This window comes from Oryzias melastigma, linkage group LG1 (genome assembly GCF_002922805.2).
Source record: "Oryzias melastigma strain HK-1 linkage group LG1, ASM292280v2, whole genome shotgun sequence".
Taxonomy (NCBI): Eukaryota; Metazoa; Chordata; class Actinopteri; order Beloniformes; family Adrianichthyidae; genus Oryzias; species Oryzias melastigma.
The window spans coordinates 11,976,212-12,000,091 of NC_050512.1; the positions used below are offsets into that span (position 1 = coordinate 11,976,212).

The window sequence follows — 23,880 nt, forward strand, 5'->3', positions numbered from 1 at the left end:
TATGTAGGAGGCCTTCTGCTGGTTGGTGAATTTGCGCTGTGGGACATGTCTGTGTTTTAATGCTGCATGGCTTTCAGTGTTTTAGGGACCGCCACTCGTTAGCTAGTGAGGGTCTGTCTTAACATTCTGTCAGGAGAATTTTTTATGGCGCTTCTCTGCTGAAGACGCTGATTTTGTTGCCCCATCTCTCACCTTTCTGCAATATGTAAAACATTTAATGTGCAACTATAGTACGTTCATGAAATAGTTATTTTAGATATTTTTTCACAACATTCCCTGAATACAACAGAATCAAAGTGTAGTAGTATGAGAACACCAGAATTTCATGGTGCATCCCACAACACAAATGTTCTCCCTGAGTTCCTTGTCGGAACAAACTGACAACTTCCTTCTTGGAGGCTACCCGTCATGAGTATTTGGGAGTGGATTCCGGAGCTAATTCCGTGTTAGCGGAGGGATTTTGAGCCGCGTTTTGTTGGTGTTGGGGCTTGTGGAACGTCTGCAGAGCATTTCCTGAGAATTAGGTTACAGTACAGGGGGTGACTTGTTTACTAGTGCTACAGTTAAAATGAAGTTTAAATGTTTCATAGGCGTTTGTTTCTTCCGCCCTCGCTTCATCTTCCTAACACACTAACCTACAGTCTTTAATTAGTTCTAATTGCACTTTTAAGAGCCAACATTACAAGTAGATTATGGAAATGAATTGTTTCCAGCTCTTTTTTTTTCTCCTTTTATCTGCATTGTTGTTTTATTTTTGTCCTCAGCACCACACAGAAGGTTTCTTGTGGACAATTAGAAGCGTTTTTCTTTTTGTACTTTGTAAATCCTGAATATTTGTATTAATTGAGAACTTTTTATATTGTTTGTTACAAGAAGCTGTAACATCAGAAATGGAGAAGTGACTCCTGCTAATGTCCTTCAAAGGTCTTCCACAGTACCACCAATCTTAACAATCTTTCCTGTTCAGCCAACCTGAGAATATCTACCAGCTATGAAAATGCCACAAATAGGAATTGTTAATAAACATAAAAAATTGCATTATCCTGCCTTAGCTCTAAACTAGAAACAAATCTATTAGCTCTGTTCAAACCCAGAAGAAATAATCTAAACCTTTAATCTTTCACACAGAAACATCCCTCGAGTATTAAATCTCAAATGTCATGTAAAAAAGCATGAACAGACTCGTTCTGCGTGGTTAATGAAGCAACAACGACCCTGAGTTCAAGAAGGATTTTTCACATTTATCCTCTAGTGAAAAAAGAACAGATTCAGAGCATTACAAAATCCTTAGCTTTGTTCAAAACTTAAATTTTATTATTATTTCATATATATATATATATATATATATATATATATATATATATATATATATATATTCAATACTATACTACATAAATAGATCCAATAAATTTCTGTAAATTTCTCCATGTATTTTAATATATTTTTTTACTTTTAATCTTTTGGAATGTTTTCAAAGTATCAAAATGTCAGGTGGTGTGCCAGCATTTTTTCTTAATTTATTTCTTTTTCTCATTTTTCACTTCAAATAACTCACATGCAGGTTCTTTGTGTCTTTTAACAACAGCGTGTTTAATCTTAATCATCTATATAAACAATATTTTCAGATAAATAGTCCAAATCAACCCAGACATCAGCAAATGTCAGAAACTTGTCTCTGGTTTTGTTTTTTGTGTATAGTTGGGACATTGCTTTTGTAAAGCAGATTATTTGGTTTGTTTGTCTGTTCTGCCATAACTTTCAGTTGATAGTTCCATCAGAATGCCCGCTAGCACTAGCATTTGCTAACAGGAGCCTCTGAGGTTTTTGTATGATGTTTTAATGCTAAGAATATGTATTGTATTGTCATTGATATAATCAGTCTGGTCGTTTTTACAAGGCAACATTTTACCAAGAAGTACAAAGGTTTTTGCTGTTGCTCTGCTGAAATCTCTGCTTTACCCTGAAGAAAAGTGCTGGGAATTTATAGACAGCAACAGCATGAAAACCAGATGGACACCTACAGACTGAACTGAACCTAAAGGTGACAAAAGTAACCAATTTAAAACATGGACAAATTAAAATACAGAAGCAGAAGGATCTGACTGAATCCAACATAAAATGTGGATTAAAAAACTGAGAAAATTAACAACATAAAACAGCAGGATTTTAAAAAATTGGGTTGTATCTTTAACTCAATTGTCAGATTATTTATATTAGAATATATTTCTAGATTACTTTTTAAAGTAATACTACATTTTTAGTTTCATTTTAGCATAATTTAGGGTTTTTCTCCTAAATTAAAATAACCCAGAAAAAAAGTGACTCCCTTTTTTAAGGTTGTAGTTGGGTTTTAAAAAAACAAAAAACAAATTGGATTCTTTTAATCGGTGGAGTTTTTAGTGTGTAAATTAATTAAGAATATGACCTGGTTGAAGAACTGAAATCAATCAAGTGACTGAACTAAACTACACTGACATAAAAAAGCTGCACAGAAGACCCTGATGCTCACATTAGTTCATCATTAAAAGTGGACCAAATAAGCTAGTTGTTGCTGAGGGAATGTGGTAAATACGACTGAAGAAAACCCTTTTTTCAAGGATGTGAAGGTTTTCAAAATAAAAGCAAAAAACTGAAATCAAAATCTGATGAATCAGTGAGATGCAGTGACATCTTCCTTTGTTAATACTAATATGTGACATGCTCTTTTTGTTGAAGACATACTTGTTTTTATATATTTTATCAAATAGAAAGATTTTGTTTTTTTCAACCCATGCATACATTTATTCATCCTTGAGGAGGCGCTTTTATTTAACTGAAATACTAGTATTGATGGTTTTTCAGGTTTCTAATAACTCAAGTCACCTTGGATTAAACATATGTTGTAGTATTGTAGTATGGATTCCCTTTGGGTGTCGTGTTGAGCTTGTACCTCGAACAATATTGCATTTTTTGACAACAATAGTTTCAATATCTTCAACTTTCCAGACTGCCAGGGTTGTGTTTTAATCTTTTTAGTGACTTAAGCAGTTTTTAAAAAATGAAAGACTTCTTCTTCTTTTTTTTTTTTTTTTTTGCAGCACTTGTGCTGTGGCTGCTCTTATCTGCATGTAACCCTGGAAGCATCACTTTGTTGACACAGAATTTGCCATGCTAGTTTGTTTGCACTTTTGTGCAAGCTTAAGTGGGATGGTACTTAGCAGCATCTGGGGGCCATACTTTGTCAGGCCAACTTAATGTAGCTGCTCCATCCTAACTGACCGACTGCATTAAAAATTAATATAGCACATTGCTGGCCTCATCATCATCATCCCCTTTACTCAGATGCGTTTCTTATTATTCCGCATGCGAGCTCCATCCTTTGTGTCACCCTACAGTATGTCATTTGCTGCTCTTACCGTCTTTCATTTATTGCTCCTTAGCAGTCAGGAGATCAGAAGCCGCTTCGTTTGCCTCCGCTGGTTGTGGCGTCCTCTGTTTTCGTGAGCTTTCTGGTGACGTACAGAAATGTGTCAGTTCAGCCCTCATCGGCTGAAGCTTCCGCCATACTTTCATATTTTCTTAATCTGATTTCTGTAAGGCAGAATGAAATTTGACATCAAATACGGCGTTTGAGAGATGGAGGTGGAATCAGTGAGTTACTGTCGTGGTTTGGTTGATGTATTATTCACTGCTATGCTGGCTTGTAAGTAAAGCTATGTTTTTAGGGGCCTCTGCATGTGCACACATGTGCATTGTTCATGCACATGGATGGATGTGAATCTGTACATAAAGTTCACTGGTTTTGTAAAACTGATGTACACTGTCATTAGTTAATCTCTAGGTGTGTGTGTTATGATGTGGTGGCGCTTTTGTGTTTGTGAAATATTTGTGCTTTATGAAAAAGCCACTCCGATCATCTTTTGACTTATTGTAAAAGCTTCTTTTAATTATAAATATGATGTTTTTTAGCCAAAAACCTGTTTCATTTTCCAAGGAATCTGCGGATGCATCTGTATTTTTATGTCTGCTCCTGATTTACAATGATTTGAATAAAAAAAAAAAAAAAATTCAGAAATTCAATTTTTAGCTTAATTTTCTGTATTGATGTCCTCCATTATTAGAAAAATGCTACAAGAACACATTAAAACACCAAAAAACAAGTTTTTTTTTTTTTTTAAATCAGAGTGGGTCTTTAGTAAATACATGGTGAACATGTATTGACAGAACTGACTCCTGGTATAAAGAGATTCCCAAATGCTGTTTCCTCACAGCAGAGCCAAGCCTTAAGGTTCTTTTAGAAGTTAACGTTCATAATATTCATTGTTTGTGGGGTCATGTGATGTATGTACAAATATATGGGAGGGGTAAGAGGGTGGGTTGGGTTTCTATTTTACTTTGGTCTTTGTTTTTAATTGTAAAGCGCTTTGAGCTGTAAAGTATGAAAAGTGCTTTTTGATAAATAAAGTTTGGTTTGATTTGACTATGTCAACCTATCTTCTCTCCCTTCATAACTCAGGAACCAAACCAGCAACTATCATCGTCTCCTTTTACCTCTCAGTCCTCTAAAAAGTATTTCATCTCATTCATTATAAATTAATTCATTTAAAAATCCACTAACCTCACCTTCTTGGATTGTGATGATGTTTTAAAAAAACTGTGGGTTAGACCACAGTGACATTAATAAATTTTAAATGTGTTAAAAGCTTGTTATAGACATGTATGACATAAAGCCTCACATCAGCAGCCTCTGTAGTCTTTAAGAGCCTCACTGTATGTTCGAACTGTGTGGTCATCACTTTAAGACGTGTTTCAGATTCTTGCAGCTTTTAAATAAAAATCTTAAAAAACAGCTACTGTTGGTAAAACACCCACTCAGGAAAATTGTGTTTTTAGTGTTATTAACATGTTCTTGTAGCATTTTTCTTAAAATTGAGGACATATAAAGAAAATAAAGCTTAGCATTTCATTTCTGAGTATTTCTTTACTCAAATCATAGAGAATTATGTGCAGATGAAAAAATTCAGTTTAAAAAAGCTTGTAAAAGTGGGTGGACCACTATTCTGCTCCATTCTGATGCATCCACTTGTAGCCAAATAGATCCATGTACGTCTTTGTTTCCTTCATCTGGGCTGGTATCTGGCTCAAAACTATACGGCTGGATGACTCCAAAATCGCTCACAATTGTTCTTGCACCAGTAATGTTAGGTTGGGGTTGTGAGTGGCTGTAAACTAGCTGGAGAGCATGTAAACAGATGGGTGATGAGAGGTGGGGGCTCAGCTTACTCCACACCAACAGTTCTGCTCACAACTCAGGGGTGAATTTCTAACGAACTAGTGCCGCTCTGCAGAAACTATGTCACAAGTTGTTTCCTTTTGGCTAAAATTGGCAAAATGATAATTAAAAGACCACTGGGAACACTTTTACAACAGATTAAAAGATAATCAAAGTGGGACTTTGAGCTAAAATATACGTGTCAATTGAGCAAAACTTGACTTTTTGGGCCAGTTTTCAAACAAAAAGCAGCTGGAGCCAGGTTAGTTCACCAAGTGACCACTAGTTGGTTTTCTGCCCACTGGAACTCCTCAACCTTTTATACAAATGGATTCTAAAGTGGCTTTGCTCTCATATATAAAACCCTTTTCAGTAGTGAAGTGCTTTTATTACCAAGAAAAGCAGCTTTGCGCCTTTATTTAACAATTTACAAGCGTCAAATATCATCCCAGTGCAAAACGTTTACAGAAAGGAATGAGAGGTATGGTATGTCCATAAGCGTACTATTCAGGTGTCGCCGGTGACATCTCCTATGTTAAAGGATTAAAGAGTCCAATTTTACAAAATAGATCAGTATACTTGCATTTGCGATTCAACATTCCTTTTCTTTTTCTGTGGTAAGATTTAATACCCACGAGAACCTTTTGGGGATCATTCTGTCTGGAGCTCATCCTTTTACTTAAAATGTTTAATCAAATTATGCTAAAAGAGGCACGCTCTTATGACTGACTTAGGGCTATTGTTTATTGTTGACGGGCCTCTTCCAAGAAACTGTCAGGCCTGTTTGCCGACATATTGGCTCATTATAGGAAAGTTAGAGGTTTCTTGGAAACAAGACTGTTTTCTTAGGATGTTTAACTTCAAAGGTGTGACTCTGCCTCCGTTTCTGCTTGTTTGTCGAATGCTTTGGAAAAAAGAGTCTAACAAATGATTAAAGTCAAACAGGATAACAACAACTACGAAACTTAAAAAAGTGATGTAAATTAACAAATCAGGTGACCACATGTTACATCCATCTTTTTATTCAGTCATTTAAGACTTTTTAGTAAGCAGTAGAACCTGCACCATCTTTTAATTAACAGTTAAAAGCATACATTCGTTGTTTTTCTTTTTTAGATAGTTTTTTTCACCCTAATCAGTTGAAAAACTAATATCTTCTCATCTTTAGGGTCAGACTTTTCATATATTTTCTCCACACATTTCAGAGAAAACCTGAAGGTTGTGTCACGAAGACCTTGTCCCGAACACAAACAGCCGATCAGATAGCTCAGAACCCAATTTATCATCATCTTCAGTTTCAGGAGACAGTGATGACCCACATCAAACTTTTCTAGCAGTCAAATCAATAAATATGCACTAAAACTGCACGCGCGGCTTTACTCTTATTCTTTAGCTCCTTTAAGGAGATTTATTTAGTCACCTCAGCGCAGTGTTGCAGTTTTTCTTTTTTATTTGACAACTGCAGTCCTGGAGGGACACTTTTGGTCTCATCTCTTCATTTGTTTCCTCTCCAGATGACTGGTTTGTCCAGATGCACTTCTCCAAACTTCAGTGTTTGGCTGTTGTTTGAGGGGGTTGAGGTCTCTTGCTAGCACCTGTTCCAGACAAACCAAGCTGTTTTCTGACCGTGCTGTCACGAGCTTTAATGTTTGACATGCTCAGTGAAGCCTGCAGGGTCCAAGACGGAGCCGTTGTTTGGGTTTTTGTCGGAGCGTTGCACAGCCTGACCTTGAAGAAGTGTGTTTGTCCTCTGCTGAATGCGTTTTTCTATCTTTTTCACATTTTAACAACAGTTTTTTGCAAATGTATTTATCTCCATCAATTGCTTTAACACTATCACAACACTACAGTTGATAAACGGATCAGGCCAACAACGAACTGACTTTTATTTTTCTGATAGGCACACCTGGTGGTGATCACTTCATCAGAAGCTGACTAGCAGCGCCAGCTTGAAAATTACCCTCTTCAGCCATTTAGTAGGAGTAACAGTACTTAGCATTGCCCACATTTTTGATTAGCTTCTTTTTGTCAAATAGTTGGTGGTTATGTGTTGTGAAAATGAGGTAGCTTTCCTAAAAATATGCCTCAAGGGCACTTGATTTGCACACATGTGGCTATCAGAAAAAAAGATTATATATGTATATTATCCTTCAAAATCCCAAACCTTCAAGGGATTTGCGTTTACCACCATCCGTTTTTTGTGGTTCTTTCCACCAGTGCAGGTCTGTCAAGTGTCGTTGATGATCGATCTGACTGCTGGGGAACATTTGACCTCTGCATGTTGAAGAGGCCTGGGTTAGGTCTCAGTGTTTGTTTGTGTTATTATCTGTGTGTACCTCCGAGATGCCGTCAGTCAGCTGTTGTCTGAATCTCAGCTGACAGTGGATCATTTTGAATTCACTTGGATGCCACTGTCATCTGTCACTTTATGAAAACAATCCGAGATACTGATCTTTACCGTTCTCCATTCTTTTTTTTTCATATCATTCTCTTGCAGCTTGTTTTTATTATTATTTTTTATTTTTTGGTTGATATGAACGGCCCCGACTTATTTCCACTTTTGTTAATTCATCATTTCAAAGTCGGACATTTCTATTATTTAAGTAGAAAATATATATATTTTTCTTTTTAGTAAACATTTTTAAAGAATAAAGCATTCTCATTTTCAATTTTTTCTTACTCTTTTATCTTTTTTCGGTTTGCTGTACCATTAAAAAAGTGATCATCCTTTCTGTGTACATGTTGGGATTTATTTGATACTGAGCTCACCGTTGTGCTCTGTTATTTCTTTAAATGCAATAAACTGGTAATTCTCTCCCACTGTAGCTTTCTGGGGGATTTGCTTTGTCTTTTTTCAGCCTTCGTATGATTTCTTGCTATTAGAGCTCCTTGGCTGCGTGTCTTTAGGTTCACATTTAACTGCTTCCAAATGTAAATGCCACATTTGGAATCAGCTGCAACCTTTTGCTCACTTGATTGGTAAAAATAGCAGGAATAAGCCAAGCGTTTGCGCACAATTTGTTAGGTGATTAATTGCAGTTTAAAGCAGTGAAAAGGAGAAAATTGTGATTTTTATCCTTTCTTACATTTTCTGTTTGACCTAAAATGAACAGACTGTTCATTTAGCCTGAATATTTCATGTATGTTTAATTTCCGTCATTTCTAAAGTGGTAATAATTATTAAAAATGACATATTTGACTCTGAGCAAAATCATTTTCTGTTTTATTTAGAAGATGTGAGAACTATTTATTATCTCTTAAAGACCCAATTTAATGAAAAATTTGTTTTTGGTGTTTTTAACATGTTCTTGTAGCATTTTTCTCTTGATGGAGGACATGTATAAAGAAAATTAAGCTCAAAATGACATTTCTGAGTATTTATGTTCTCAAATTGTGATTTAGAAGTAGATGAAAAAATACTAATGGCAAAAAAACTTGCAAGTTTGATGTAGAAACTACGGCAGGTTACAAGCTCACTGCTCTGCTCCATTCTGATGCTTCCACTAGAAGACGACTAGATCCATGGATGTCTTTGTTTTCCTCGTCTGAGCTGATATCTTATTACTGTGGGGATCCTTTATGTTAGGGCATGCTGGCTTGTTGGTGATTGTTGCCGTAGTTTTCCCCCGTCTGCTGGAATCCACCATTCCAGCCTCATGGTTGGGGAGTGGACCCCGTTGCTGTCTCGGTCGGTCTGTGGCAATGTTCCAGGGGCAGAGCTTGACAAATACTATTGTTGCCTCACAGCAGAACCATGCTTTAAGTTTCTTTTAGAAGTTGACATAAGTATTGTGTGTGAGGTCAGGAGAGGGTAAAGGGTGAGTTTTTATACATTTGTGTCTTTTTTTTTAAATTGTACGGTGCTTTGAGCTGCACAAGTATGAAAAGCACATTTTATAAAGTTTTATTTGATTTGATCCAGCTTAAAACTGTTCAGTGTAATGATGATGGGATGATGGGAAGAGTGAGTGGGCTTACTCCATGCAAACAGTCTTACCCACAACTCAGGGGTGAATTTCTAATGAACGACTGCAGACAGTATGTCCTAGAAAACTACTGTTTTTTTTTTTTTTGGCTAAAAACACTATAATCACAACAAAAATACCCTTGGAAACAATTTGAAAATTTATTAGAGAGGACTGGAGTGAGACTTTGAACACCGTAGAGATGGTTTTGTTGACTGTTTTTTGCTTATCAGACCGGGTTTGTATATTATATGATTTCCTCCCTCCAACTTTCCGTGTGTTTGTGTTTATAACTGGTCAGAACCAAAGACGCAACTGTTGCCACACTGACGTTTTTTCACTTCTTTTCTTAAGCTGAGTGAAATATAAAGCCGCACAAGCTCCTACAGTCACACACGCGCGCAGATGAAAACAGGAAGATAGATCTTTTTGAAGTGAAATTTTATCCTCCCCCTTTTTCCATTTTTCTCCTTACTTTGTGGCAGAGAAGGGAAGGGAGTTTAATCTCTGAGGGGCCTCTTTTAAGTGTGTGATAGCCAGAGCTGGGGGATTTTTTTTATTATTATTATTTCAGCAAACGCACACAGCTTGAAGGCTAATAAGTTTTACACACATGTTCATCACATGTTTACCAAGCACACACGTGTACATAAGGGAAGACAGAAGCTGGCAGCTGATTCGTCATGTAATTTTGTAACAGCTTTGATGTTCAATGTGGATTAAGGGATTTTACTGCTGCAGAGAGCACACACATGCATGTATCTTTTACAACTTATTACCCTCGTATTTTTATTTCTGGAGCAGGTCTCTCAATTCCATTTCTAAAATGGCTCAGCCGTCTTTTTTTTTCTTTTTTTCTCCTCCATCTCCTCACCTTACCTTGCCCATGACTTCTCTCCGGCTTTGTTGCTTTTTGTTGTGTCCCAAGAGGAAGGCCGGGATGGCAATCCATGCAAATATACATTCTGCAATCATTAGCAACTTATTTCACACGGGCTGTGGATTTTATTCCTTTCAATCGCAGCTTCGGTCTTGGTGCTGCCGCTTCTTCGTCAGTCACACACGCCTGCACTTGCCTTCCATTGCTGAAACTAAATGATTTAGCCGAGCACTTCATTGTGAATTTATGCTTTAAAATTGTGAACATTTGGACTCACATTTTACAGAAGAGGTCCTTAGATCTAAAATGAGACGGCTGTAAAATCGCTCCGTATGTTGAGCATTTGTTTGACGCTGTTTGGTGTCACACAACAAGAATTCCAGAATGAATAAAAAAAAGAGAATTTGACTCAATTGTGTTAAAAAACAATCCTCTTTTGTTTGTTATTGAGTGAATGGAGCCTGTGAGTTATGAGGCAGTTATTTCCCCCCATTAAGACACGCCATCACTTACTCAACTCCTTTTTGCCAGCACTCTTGCAATGTAGACCAAATCGCTCTTTCGCTATCTCTTTCTGTCTTTCACATTTTTCTTCTTGAAGTTTCTCCAATATTTGCACTTTCTCTTATCTCCCTTCTTCTCATGGTCTGCCTGATTGCTAAAGTTCTTTTTTTTATTTCTATCTTTGTGCCTTTTACAGGACGAAAAGTCCACTTTCTTCCAGTTCGGTGCAGCCCTGCAGCAGGAGGCTCTGCTCATGCTCGCAATCATGGAGGAGTATGATTGGCATGTTTTTTCCATCGTCACTTCAAAGTTCCCGGGGTATCAGGAGTTCATCAGCACGCTGAAGATAACTGTGGATCACAGGTAATGAAGAAGCTCTCGTTCTCTCACAAACACACACACAGTCGTTCTGTTTTCATCCTTAACCTTTATTTATAGGTGCTGACAAGGTTAAGTGCCTTGTGTGATTTGTGTTATTTACTGGTGTATTGTTATAGCTTTGTGCGCTGGGACCTACAAAGCGTAGTGACACTCGATGCTGTGGATGGTGACCCAAACTCAAAATCACACATCGCCCTCAAGAGGATCCAGAGCCCGGTTATTCTGCTGTACTGCTCCAAGGATGAAGCCATGTGAGTGTGTATTCCATTTGCCCATCCTGTTTATGTCCCTCTCTCACACTCTGATAGATTTGGTCTGAGAACCTGTCTCATGTCTTTGACAGGTATATACTGGAAGAGGCGCGATCCTTGGGTCTGATAGGGGCAGGTTATATCTGGATCGTGTCCAGCCTCACCACTGGGAACCCGGACTACACCCCCGAGGTAGCGATGCCTTTGTCTGTCTTTTTCACTATTTGTTTTTGCTTGCTAAATTTGTATTGTAAGGTCAAAGAGGAACAGCATATCTCATGATGATGTACAGTCAAGTCTGAAATGATTTATACTCCTGGCAAATTTTGGATTAAAGTAAATTTTTCAACCAGCAAGTTTTTTCCTTGATTGGAACTGACACAAGCATCTCCCAGAAGATGAAAGATGTACAGTACGCATCACTGTGTAAAAAAAACAGCTTTATTGACACTTAAACAAAGTGCCATGTTCTAAATTTGACAAAAAAAGTCTGCTTCACAGACATCAACAATCACAAATGATATATATAAAGAAAAGGTCAGAAGGTGGAGCTGATGAAGTAATTAGAAGCAAAACATGTATGCAAAAACTTTATCGATATTCAAGAAATGTAAAAAAAACCCCACAATTTTGCTATTACACTGTTTCTATTAAATCCTAATTATGTAAATAAACACAAACCAACTCACACGATAAGCCATTCAAAATCACAGTCTATATATATGTCAGACACGTGAGAAGCCGTTCAGGTGATATTAAAAAAATAAACATTCTAACATGTAGGCAGTTGGACCTTTCTGACAAAAAACATTCCGTATTAGCGACTATGTATGATGTGATTTTGGTAAATCTTGGTTGGTGATTTTACAGAGGAGCTGTGGATCCAAATATTCTGTATGACACGCTGCTTTTAATGAGCTGTGACGCTTTGGGACCTCTTGTGGTGCCCGCTGTGCTGGGCTCAGAGCAGCCAGTTCCGACCAAGAAGCGAAAAAGTGAATTCATTGCAGTTTTGAGAAATATGTCCATTTCAATACGCCCCAAAAACCACCTTCCCCAAGTGCAAAAAACTTATTTTGATTAATACGAGTTATTTTGAAAATGGGGTGTTTCCATTAAGCAAATTTATTATTGCAAATTCAATTTGCGCAATTTAATTGTTAATGGAAATGCAGCTACAATCACTAATCAGACCTGCAGTAAAACCTCACAGATGTGCTGGCAGATGCCTCAGACTTGCACATGAGTTAGCATGAGGAATTTGTGAGTTTTTTGGAGGCTGAGTCTGCAAATTAACACAAGAAGGATTATTTGCTGCTTAAAATCTACAAGCTGGAGCTTTGAAAGAAGTTTAATAGATGATAAGAAAGGGTTTTGTAAGACAGGGTCAACCTGAATGGCTGAAAATATGCAAAACAGTGAGGCAGTAGTGTGATCATAAGTGACTGCATGGGTTTAGCGTTGATGAGCATCATTTTTTTTCTTTTACAGTACTGCAGAAATGCCTCCTGCAAAGTTTTTGTCCATCTCATATATAAAGTTCCAAAGATTTTAAATCATTTTGTTTGGACAAATACACAATAATCATTATAAATCTGAAAGAGCAGGGAATCTAAATAGGATTTACACTTGAGGAGATTTAAACTTTTACTATGGCCTAAGTCAGGGGTATCCAAATCCAGGCCTCAATGGCCGGCGTCCTGCATAATTTTCAACCAACCTGCCATTTAAGCTCCTAATTGGCTAGACACACCTGATCCAGGTAATCAGCAGCAGATAAGGCAGGGTTTCTGGGAAAACCGGCAGGGGGTGGGATTTGGACACCCCTGGCCTAAGTATTATTTGTACAATAACAGCAGAGATATTACTGGCAACACCTAAATGACACATATTCTTTGACATACCAAAGATTTTTACAGTTTACATGATCATTGTGAATCCGCTGTGAATACGCACAGAAAACTGATTTATTTTTTTTTTCTCCGTGATAGAATCATTTGATTCATGTCAGTTGCGTGAACACTTCACTACTGTAAGGTGTTCCATATCAGCTCGAAGAATGTCAATACTGTAGCTAAAGCTCCAGTGTAAACGAGTTAAATGAAAAAATAAGCTCAACTGGACTCCATCATTCAGAGTCCAGTTGCCCAGAAGAACAGAATCCTGTGATAACATGACCTGAATCCCTGAGAATCTTCATCAACATTTAACTAAAATTTTAGAACATCATACTTGTCAAAAAACTGGGCAATTCAGAAGTAAAAAGACTTGTGTTTTTTTATTGTCAGCTAAAAAAGGAAAAAAACTCAGTTCAGAGAATAAAACTGAATTATTGTTCAATGCCACATGAAACCAAGATGTGTCAGATTTATTCCGATATTCTGTTACACACAAAAATAAATAAAGGTGAATGTTTTAAATTTAGGGGTAAGTCAGACTAAATTTAGTCCAGTTTTTGTGCACCTCCTCGCAAATCTATTTTCCTCTCAGGTGTATCCCCTGGGGATGATTTCTGTGTCTTATGACGACTGGGAGTACCCGCTGGAGAAGCGGGTGCGGGATGGAGTGGGCATAATTTCCTCTGCAGCCACCTCCATGCTGCGGGAAAAAGGAGAGCTGCCAGAGGCCCAGAGCAGCTGCTACAGCACAGCATCCGACAGGAGCCCGGGGAAGCTCCCACCCAGTGCCCTACGCAGGTCTGTGTGTGTGTTGGTGATGAGCGTACAGTCATTAAGATCTAGGGACTTGCATAACCCAGCTTGTTTTTGCAGCTGAGTGTTCAGCAGTCTTATGTAACTCTTTTCAATGTTGTAAAAAGAAGGATCTGGTGGAGGAAAAAAGTACATTTTTGAAGATATTCTACTGTCAGCTCACATGTGCTGCTTTACATGGAAGCCAGAAAACTCAACATCAGGTAGAATCAAAACTGTTCAAAGGATGATAGCAGGGGAAGTCATGTGACCCATTGGGATAGAAGTAATCTGAGGTCAGTTTTTGTTTTTGTTGCTGACCTTTTTTTTTCTAGAAATTAACCAATAGTTGAGACAAAAAAAAAAAGATTATCAATCATTAAAACAAGTTCAGTATTACCAAATTCAGGTAGAGAATTTGAAAGTATCTGCCAATAAAAGACTGCTCCTCATACCCCCACTTGTGTCTAATTTACAATCAAATATGTATCCATCCATCTCCTGAACCCACTGTATCCCTTTTCGGGGATATGAGGCTGCTGGAGCCAGTCCCTGCTACTGGTTACACCCTAAACGAGTGGCCATTCTGTAGCAGGGTATCAAATATTTATGAAAAAGATTTAAAAAAAGAATAAAAATCCCACCTATAGATTTTACATGTAATAAATTTAAGGAAAAAAGCTTAAAAAGTTGAACTGATTTATGTTGGAGTGCATGAAGACCCACTTGCCTTTGTAACAAGCCCCTTATTCATTTAACTAATTTGGCTCCAATTATCCCTGGTTTCTAGACGTCCCTCAGTCAGGCAAAGTGTGGTCCATGGTTTTTGTCAATGGCCGTGTAAAGTCAGGCATAGACCATGTGACCCCAGACACTGCTGAGCACAATCAAGTCATTAAGCCACAGTTTTTTAAATATATAAATATATATATCTTAAGAATTGTCAATGTGAATGTTAATTATAACCACAGGAAGAAAAAATATAACGTAAGTATTACTGTTTCAGCAGGACGTTTTGATCTGCTTGTGTAGCAAAACTCCAGTAGTTGCTTTGCTATCTGAGCTGGCTCCAGTTACATTTGATTTCAAATGTGCTTCGGTCAGGAAGTCAAAGGGTTCTCCCTTGGTATTAACTACGGCTAAAATGGCTTCTAATTTTTTGCGTGTGTTTCTGTAAGCGCACCTGCTTCCCATCATGAGTTCAGTTTACTGCCAGTGGCACGCAGGTGTTCCGGACATATGTATGTATGTGTTTACGATTTGCTTTTGCATTTGTAATTGTTTACTAAAGACTTCTTTCAGTTCCTTCAATGAAAGCGTGAGAACAAAAAGTAGACAGACATAAAACCCCCACTCACAGGATAGCTTTGTGCAGCATCTTTTCTTTTTTGCCTGGATACCGTGTCTGCATCTCAAATACAAAACACGTGGAAACCAAAATTCTGATTATAAATTCAGCAGCTTATATTAAACCAAAACATAAAGGTCACACCGGTACACTCCGGACATCTATGATGACTTATGAGCTACCTCATTAGAATGAGAGCCACATTGTGATTTTTGCCATTATTGCTTTATTATCCCATTTTTCCTCTCTTATTAGCCCATGACAATAACTAACAACGCATACACAACCGCATTGGTCTTGACAGCTTCATGCAATAGACTGCAGGTCTTAGTAGAGACGCATTTTTTTCAAAGGTGTTTCATTCGACTCATATTATTGTTAGATACTATTAGCATTTTGTCGAAACGGCTGGATACATTTTTGTGACAATCAACTGACAAGTATGGAGTCTATGATCGGAATTATTCATGTTCTTGAGACACGATTAAACATTACGGATTTCTTAAAAATTGTCCTTGACAAAAATGTCAATCCTAAACTCACAGGTTTGTTGTCTGGAGATTTTCTCTGTGAAAATATGTATCTTTTTTATGCTACAATTATACCATAAAAACTCCAAACCTCTCTGGAGAAAAGAGTTTATGAAGAGCCACTCTTGCTTTTTTATTTTTTATATATACATATTTTTTTTCATTCCCGCTGTCAGAAAAGTGTTCACACCACAGCTACTCAAAGTGTTTCAGCTTATTGCTAATGAAATACTGTTCCCACAGGGCAGTACTAGCCGATTTACATTCATATTTTTCCCAGTGATATAGCTTATTTGGCCAATTAAACTGCCACTGAATTTATTCCCTTTTTTTTCAATAATAAAAATCCCTCAACCCGTTTTTAATGTGGCTACCATTTCTTTTTAGTGAAAGTGCTACTTTATATTACATCTTCATGTGAGCTTACATAAACAACGGAATTTGTAACGTTGAATTTATCTTATTATGCTCGTCTCTAAAGCACACGTCATATCTCCTCAGACCAAGCTTTTTTTTTTTTTTTTTTTTTTAGTTTTTGTTTTTTCAAAAACTGTAACAAAGCAGAAATAGGGGGAGACAGCAAGTTTCCCAGAATAGATTGCAACCGTTTCCTCTGTATGTATTCAGCCGTGGTACCTCGCTGTGACAAGGGCATCACCTGCTGCACCGCAAAGACAGAATTATGTGTATTTGACTAAAAAGGTGGCGAAACTCTTCTAATCTATAATAAAGGCAGCTTCAATTACAGTGCACGGAAGCGTCTCTTACGCATAACTGTGTAGGTTTATGTTTGATTATATGTGTTTGCCTGGAGAGGGGTGGACCCGCAGCAGAGCTGTTTGGTGTTTTCGCAGTGCCTACATCCGAGGGAGACAGGGACTTCTATTTGCTCTGAGCGAACGCAGCTTGCTTTGAAAGAGTAGAGAGAACGGGCCCGCTTCCAAGTCTTTGTAAAAAACAGACGAGCTCCGCACCTCTAATCCACTGTCCGACGACTCTGTTTGTGCGCGTCCACTTTAATATTTCCCCCTACTGATGATGACAAGTCCCACCTGTTTGAATGGAGTAGCTTTTACCTGCGGGGTTCAGGCTCCTCCATGCATTTTGGCTTCCTGTCTCTACATACAATACTTCCTTCACAGCGTCTTGCCTTAGTGAGCTCAAATACAGTCGGGCACTGTGATGAAACCATTATCTTAATTTTTAAGTGATCTTCTTATGATATTAAAGACATTTCAGCTAAAGTTGAATCATTTATGTGACTTTTATCTTAAGTAAACTCAGACAGACCTTCCGTCCCTCTGTGGGATTTCCCACTGTTATCTCACCCTCAGCTCTCTTCCTGCAAAAACAATGGCGCTGGAGAGAGCGAGTTCTTAATCCCATATCACAATGTGCAAAACTGCCTCATTTGCTCCTCCGTACAGCTTGGCCGTGGTGAGTGTGTGAATGTTTCAGCGAAGGATCTGTTTGGGTATGCAGGTTGGCTGTGGTGAGCAAGAGAGTGAGGGCAGCCCCGTTGCACCAGTGACTTGTCTTTCAGGCGTATATCTGTGGAGAAATCAATGCAGAAAGCTGATAGGAGAGATGCGCGGCCTATGACTTTGAACCCTCCCACTCACAAACACACAAATCCAGTGAACAGTCAGGCAGTAACATTTGTTTAAAGAGGATTCTCTCGCAGTGATCACTGAGTCTTTAACTTGTTATTTTAAATGGATCTGTGTGCAGACACTGTGGCAGATGCGGAACAACAATTTGTTTTCCTTTCTGTTTCAGACACATGATGCATGTGTGGAACGAAGGCCGAGATCTGTCTTTTACCCCAGATGGTTACCAGGCCAACCCTAAATTGGTTGTCATCGTTCTGAACAATGAAAGAAAGTGGGAGAAGGTAACCAGTCAATATAGATTTCTTTAAAAGTAATAAAGAAATGAGAACCGTTCTGATTGTTTTGTGTTTGATCACAGATGGGCCGCTGGGAGAACGGGACGTTGTCGTTGATGTTCCCAGTGTGGCCCAGGTACAACGCCTACGGGGATGAGGATGCAGATGAAAACCACCTTTCTATTGTCACTCTGGAGGAGAAGCCTTTTGTCATTGTGGACAACGTGGACATCTTAACAGGCACCTGCATGAGGAACTCTGTACCCTGCCGGAAACACGTCAAACTGTAAGTGCCCGCAGAACCACCGTGTCAATGAGCAAACACCACATTTACAAGGGATAGTCAAGTTTGTTTAAACACGTCTGAAAAAAATGCACAAGTTGTATGAAAAAGAATCATATTTCATATTGATAGAGGGGCATTTACTGAACTGATGGGAGCCTCCTGACACTCCTTGCAAGCTCCTCCATAGAAACACCCACCTATTGAATCTAGTTCAAGTGTTCTTGAAGCAGTGGAATTGCACCTTTCTCGTCTGTCTGACATAATTGTGGGTCAGCTGCTGTTCGCTTCTCATCCATCCTGGGCTCATTCATTCCACCTTATATAAGAATGACTCATCATCTGTTTGTCCTACAGACGGATCTCCAAATATATGTAACTGGCACTCCAACAAACACGCAGGGATGTATGCTCAGAAAAAAGTGTTTTTCCTTTAATTTCTTGAGAATTATTTCTTTAGGCTTTAATAATAAATATTTCTCACGATGGTTTTGCTGCTTAATTGCAAGTGTAACCCACGTTCATCTCATTGTTCGAACATGTCTGCGTAATCTGTGTGTCATGGCTTATCTAATAGGCCTGCTGCTTGTTTTGGAGGATTTTATGACCAGCTACCTTTTGCATTATTCAAAAACATCTTTTATTTGCACCAAGAACACGTTTTTCTGTTTGTGCCTTATTTCCATAATGTTTTTGTGAGCCTCCTTTAAAGCTGCTTGTTTTTGATTTTTGTATTTTTGTACGTTTGTTCATATTTCTATAGTATATACAGAATACATACACAAAATATATATAATAATATATAGCATAAGGTAAAGAATTGATCAAAGTAAAAACAGTTAGATGCCATGATATTTTAAGACAAATTATTTGACAAAAAAGTTAGTTCAAGTACTTCTTTAAAATATCAAGAGTGGAAACTGGATAGATTATTCTGTGACAGAGTTGGAGATGTGTGGGAGGCAACCAGGTGTTAGAAAGGCTACATGTGGAGCTGGATCTGTTTTCTGTTACCAATAAAGATCAGTTTCAAATGCCAATATCTACATTCATGTTTTCTACTTCAGTGTTTTACGGAGGGATAAGCAGAATTTATGATCTTCAAACAGAAATGAAAGACCCGCCCCCATGAAAATGATGTTTCTGGTGTTTTTAACAAGTTCTTGTGGCCTTTTTTTGATGATGGAGGGCATATTTAAAGAAAATGTACCTTAACATTGCCATTTTCTGAGTATTTTTTATTCAAATCGTTGTGAATCAGGAGCAGACAAAAACACGCTGGTCAAAAAAAGAGCTTTTTTATGTAAAATATATGCTGTGTCTCTATTTTGAGTTCTCAGCAACAAGAAAAGAAAGAGGGCGGGGTTTCCACTCACTTACTTTCCCGCCCACAACTTAGTGGTGAATTTCTTATGAACTACTGCCCTTCTGCAGAAGCTATGTCCCAGAAAACAACATATATTATATTTTTACTCAGCTAAAATTGACATAATCATGATTTAAAAACCACTCAAAACAGAGTCGGACTTTAAAGGGTGACCAAACCCCAAAGTCAACTTTTTTTTGGCTGCTGATGTCTATGAATTGAGCTTTAAAAATGCTGTCTGTTGGTCATTGCCAATTTTTTGACAAATTAAAATAAACTTGTTTAATTCTTTAAAAAATAGTCAAAAACAGTCTGTGTGCTGCCCTCTACAGATTGAAAAGATCTATCACATTTGAATTGCATAATTGGTCAAATACGTCATTTCAGAAGTCCCACGTCATGATCTGCAGCTCCAGTAATGATAACAGTTCTGTTCCCCAGCCCCACCCCTCTAACTCGATTGTCACATTTTGGCTGTGGGTGGAGTCAGCCGCCAACTGTCCTGTTTAGTTACCCTTTAAGTAGTTTTTCATGCAGTAAATTGGCAAATACGTAACCATAATTATCATGTCTATTATTTCCTAAGTTCTAATACTTCTTGGTGAATTGTTAAAATACTGAAACATACTTGAACACTTGTCTTCAATCTGAATTTATAAAACCCCATGAACTTGCGCTCCGCGCTGCAGCTGAAAGTTGGTCTTTTGTTGGTATTTGGATTGCTCAAACAGCCAGCAAGCCAGGCTTGTAAACTATTTAGAGCAACAGCTACACAGCAGCCTGCCCTGTTGTCAACCTTCTCAAATTCTCCTTTGTCACCTCCCCATGTTGCCCATCCTTTTTCCCAACTGGCTGCCAGTGACCGTTCACATCAAGTTCCAAATTCTCGCCCTGGCATTCACAGCTCCTCAGGGAGTCATTCACTGTGTCTGCAGGCTAAGGTCTATCCGCGCTCACCAGCTTGCGCTCTGCTACAAGCGGCCACTTAGCTCTCTGCTCCCTGCGGCAGCATCGTCATCATTTCACCTGGCTCCGACTCCTGCCTCTGCTGCAGCTCAGTATCCTCGGTTGTTAAAAAGAAAGATATTCCAGCTATTTTTCCCACACTCTCACAGTATCTGCCATAAAAGAAAAAAACAAAAAACAAAAAAACATCCTTATGTGTCATGGCTGCTGTTACTCTTCTCACTTAAAAACTTTGTAATGTGCTGTCATCTTTTTCCCCACGTCCTTTATAGATGCTAATGGGATGGAAATGTTTCACTAATTTTTATTGACTATGATGTGCTGTGCAGCTCCATTAAATGTTATTAATATCACTGTATATCTATGGCCTGTTTTTCCACCCCACTACCCCACTAGAGGAAGAGCTTTGCTTTTTGCTGTGCAGCAGCGTGGTTTTAAATCACACAGTTGTTGCATCTCTAACTGGGCATAGATAAACTTTATTAGTGTCAAGAATTTGTTGTTCTTCAGATCAAACATTTATGACACGATTCAGAAAAGCTCAATCGGGCTTTTCAAAAGGGGCTTTAATGAATTCATATATTTATCTTGCTGTTTGGACTTGTTCAGTGTGTGATCTTTGGAAATTGTTCATTCATTTTTTCAGCTGCAGAAAGTCTAATACTCTAGGTATAACTTTCAGCATTGTGCGACGCCTTCTAATGTACAATGTTAAATGTTTTTAAGACCCACTCCAATGATAATTGTGTTTTTTGTGTTCTTAAAATGTTCTCGTGGCATTTTTCTGAGGATGGAGGACAAACATTAGGAAAATTCTGCTTTAATTTGCATTTCTGAGTATTTCTTTATTCAATCGTTATTAATCGGGAGCAGACACAAAAGTGTTGTTAGAAAAAAAGCTTGTTTGTGGCATGGATAATACGCTGGGTGGGGCACAAGGTCCTTGCTCTGCTCCCTTTCTGATTAATCTACTAGACGAGTAGATCCATGTACGTCTTCGTTTTCCTTGTCCGAGGCATTTTTTGTTGCACTCCAAATGTTAGGTTTGGGGTGTGGGGGTCTGTAAGCTAGTGGTAGAGCACGTAAACAGAGGAAGGGAGCTTCAGACCACTCAGAGGCAAATTTCTGATTAACTTCTGGTGCTCTACAGAAACTATGTCCTAGAAACAACAGTTTTTAAAATTTTGGTTTCAATCAGAATTGAATGACCCCTGGGAATGCTTTTCCAATAGATCAAAAGATGATCAGAGTAGGTCTTTGGGCAAATTTGACTCCAATTATCCTTAAAGAATATTTTCCATGTTCTGTGCAGAACAAAGGACTTTTTTCTACTTTTTAACACTGCAGTGCTTTCAATACTATTTGCCGCATGCATGTCACTGATGAAGAGGAGCGTCTAAATATAAACAATAATTGTTGTAGGTTTTGCCGCCACAGGCTCCACCGTAAATATCTATCATCCTGATTGATCAGAAGCCAGAGTGTCTCATAATGCAGAAAGATGTTTGTCTTTTTGAGAAAATTCTGCTGCTGACAGGCAGCACTGCAGAGTGAAATCTCTTAAGCACAGAGAAGCAAATAGTTTCTTTGGATAGTCATTAGTGTCGAGTAGCTTTGGTTAAGACTGTCATAGCCAGTCGCAGTGAAGTACAAAAAAAAAAAAAACATCAGCAGTAATTATTTTCTTGAGGGTTTTTTTGTTTGTTTGTTTTGCCGGAATCCATTTAATGAAAAGAGTTTTTTTAATATCAGCTGAACAGACAGGAAGCGCCACGAGACAGAGATGTATCACAACATCCACTTAGATAAGCAAGAGATAAGCAATGCTGTCTTTATACATGAACAATTACACGACTGAGTCACCACTCACGGACAGTTTAACTTGTGATTTGACCCGTCATGCCGTCCTCTGAAGCAATCTCACAAGAGTTCTGAGCTGTCACTGGCCAAGAAGGCTTTTGCATTTTCTGCCTGGGTGTACACACATGTACACTCACCACTCCTCAAACCAAACGGGGAAGGTCCAAAAAAGAAGGAAAAAGTAAAAATCATCAAACATAGAGAAGGACTTCTAAATGAGATCATCTACTGACCACCACGACTGTGTTGTACGATGACACTGAGACAAATTCCAACATTCAGCCCCTGAACATACAGAAAACACTGTATTATGGTGTGGGCCAGTATCGGCTGCTGATCTGCACTCTGACCTTCAATTCAATAAAGTAAATCTTTAATGTACACAAGTTTTGTTAAGTCAGATATTTGACCTTTCATTCCGATGCTGACCAGAACTGATGTTGCAGCACAAAGCTAGTCCACACATCGAGAATCGATCAATAAACCACATTGATCTTCTTTCTTTTCCAGTTCTAAACCCCACAGACAATCTAGGATTAGACGTTCAGGCTTGTTTAACAGTGTGAAGGTAACAAGGCCAGCTCTTGAACTGACACAGATCTGCAGCCAATCCTCACACCCAGATATAGGCGTGTTTTCATGCAGGGAGGAGATGTGTTCGTTTCTTTAAGGATGGGGTCTCTTTGATGCTAGGCCTAGAACTTTCCTCTCTAATGGAGCTCACAGTATATTAGACGTTTGTCTCGTCAGAATTCTGCTGGTTCTAGAATACAGTTGGGCTTTGACTTGGTTCCTCTTTGTAGATGTTTCCAAGAGCATCTGGTTGTAGACAAGATGGCGGCTAAAAATCATTTGATGAAAAGGGAATTTGCCAAACATCATTAGCCGGAAGCACAAAAATGAACAAGGCTTCAGAGTTGTAGCCACTTTTATTAAAAGCTTACAATGTGAATAAATGGTTTATTGTTCAGGATTAGCTTAAAATGTGTCAAAAGAGGGTAAACGCTTTATTTCAGTGTTCTCCCGCTTTTTTACATTGGAGATTTAGCTGCAGACCAATGTTTATGTTTGACCGCAGTTAGCTTCAACACATTACGCGATCAACATGAATCAGGTTATTCTGTTGCGGGGAAAAGCGGCTTCGCTTACCAACGCAAAACTGCTTTTCTCTGCAGATCAGCTAATTCATGTTGATCGTGTGGAGTTACAGTTTGTCAAAGAGCATTGTCGGTTTTGACAGAAACAGCTCAGGTGTTACACGTTTAAAGCTTAAAACTAAAAGAAAAGTAAATGTTATGGTTGCTGACTGTATTGGTCTTTTTTGACCAAAAGCAAAAATATTTTTTGGTCTAAGCGTGCTGGGGTGGGGGTGATGTAGTTATGGACTTCCCTCCATTTAGTGGTTTTCAGCCATCATCTTGTCTGCAACCAGGTCTCTCTTTTGATGTTTCTTCTTTCTGCTCCCTTGTTAATGATAGGAGTCGTTCCATTACTGGTTTGTTTTTACACTTGTCTTTTAACATGTTTTATTGTCTATAGGATTGCATTTGTCTTTTCTGTTTTCTCTGAGCCCAAAACAGTCCTGGCAGAAGGTCCCCCTCACTGAGTTTGGTTCTGCAAGGAGGTTTCTTCTACATCTGGAAAAGCTCTCCTCTCACAATTACCCAAATACAGATTCAGTATCTGGATTACAAGAAAAAATGTTCATGCGGGTACT

At 38.3% G+C, this 23,880-nt stretch overlaps 1 protein-coding gene across 1 annotated transcript in view; it reads left to right on the top strand.

Moving 5' to 3' along the window:
• Nucleotides 1-23,880, top strand: part of grin2ab (glutamate receptor, ionotropic, N-methyl D-aspartate 2A, b) — a 131,745-nt gene that overhangs the window by 80,429 nt on the left and 27,436 nt on the right. The window contains exons 5-10 of the mRNA XM_024259644.2: nt 10,797-10,963; nt 11,098-11,232; nt 11,325-11,424; nt 13,723-13,928; nt 17,580-17,694; nt 17,772-17,974. Coding sequence (XP_024115412.1) covers nt 10,797-10,963; nt 11,098-11,232; nt 11,325-11,424; nt 13,723-13,928; nt 17,580-17,694; nt 17,772-17,974 — 926 coding nt within the window. The remainder of the gene's footprint in view (nt 1-10,796; nt 10,964-11,097; nt 11,233-11,324; nt 11,425-13,722; nt 13,929-17,579; nt 17,695-17,771; nt 17,975-23,880) is intronic.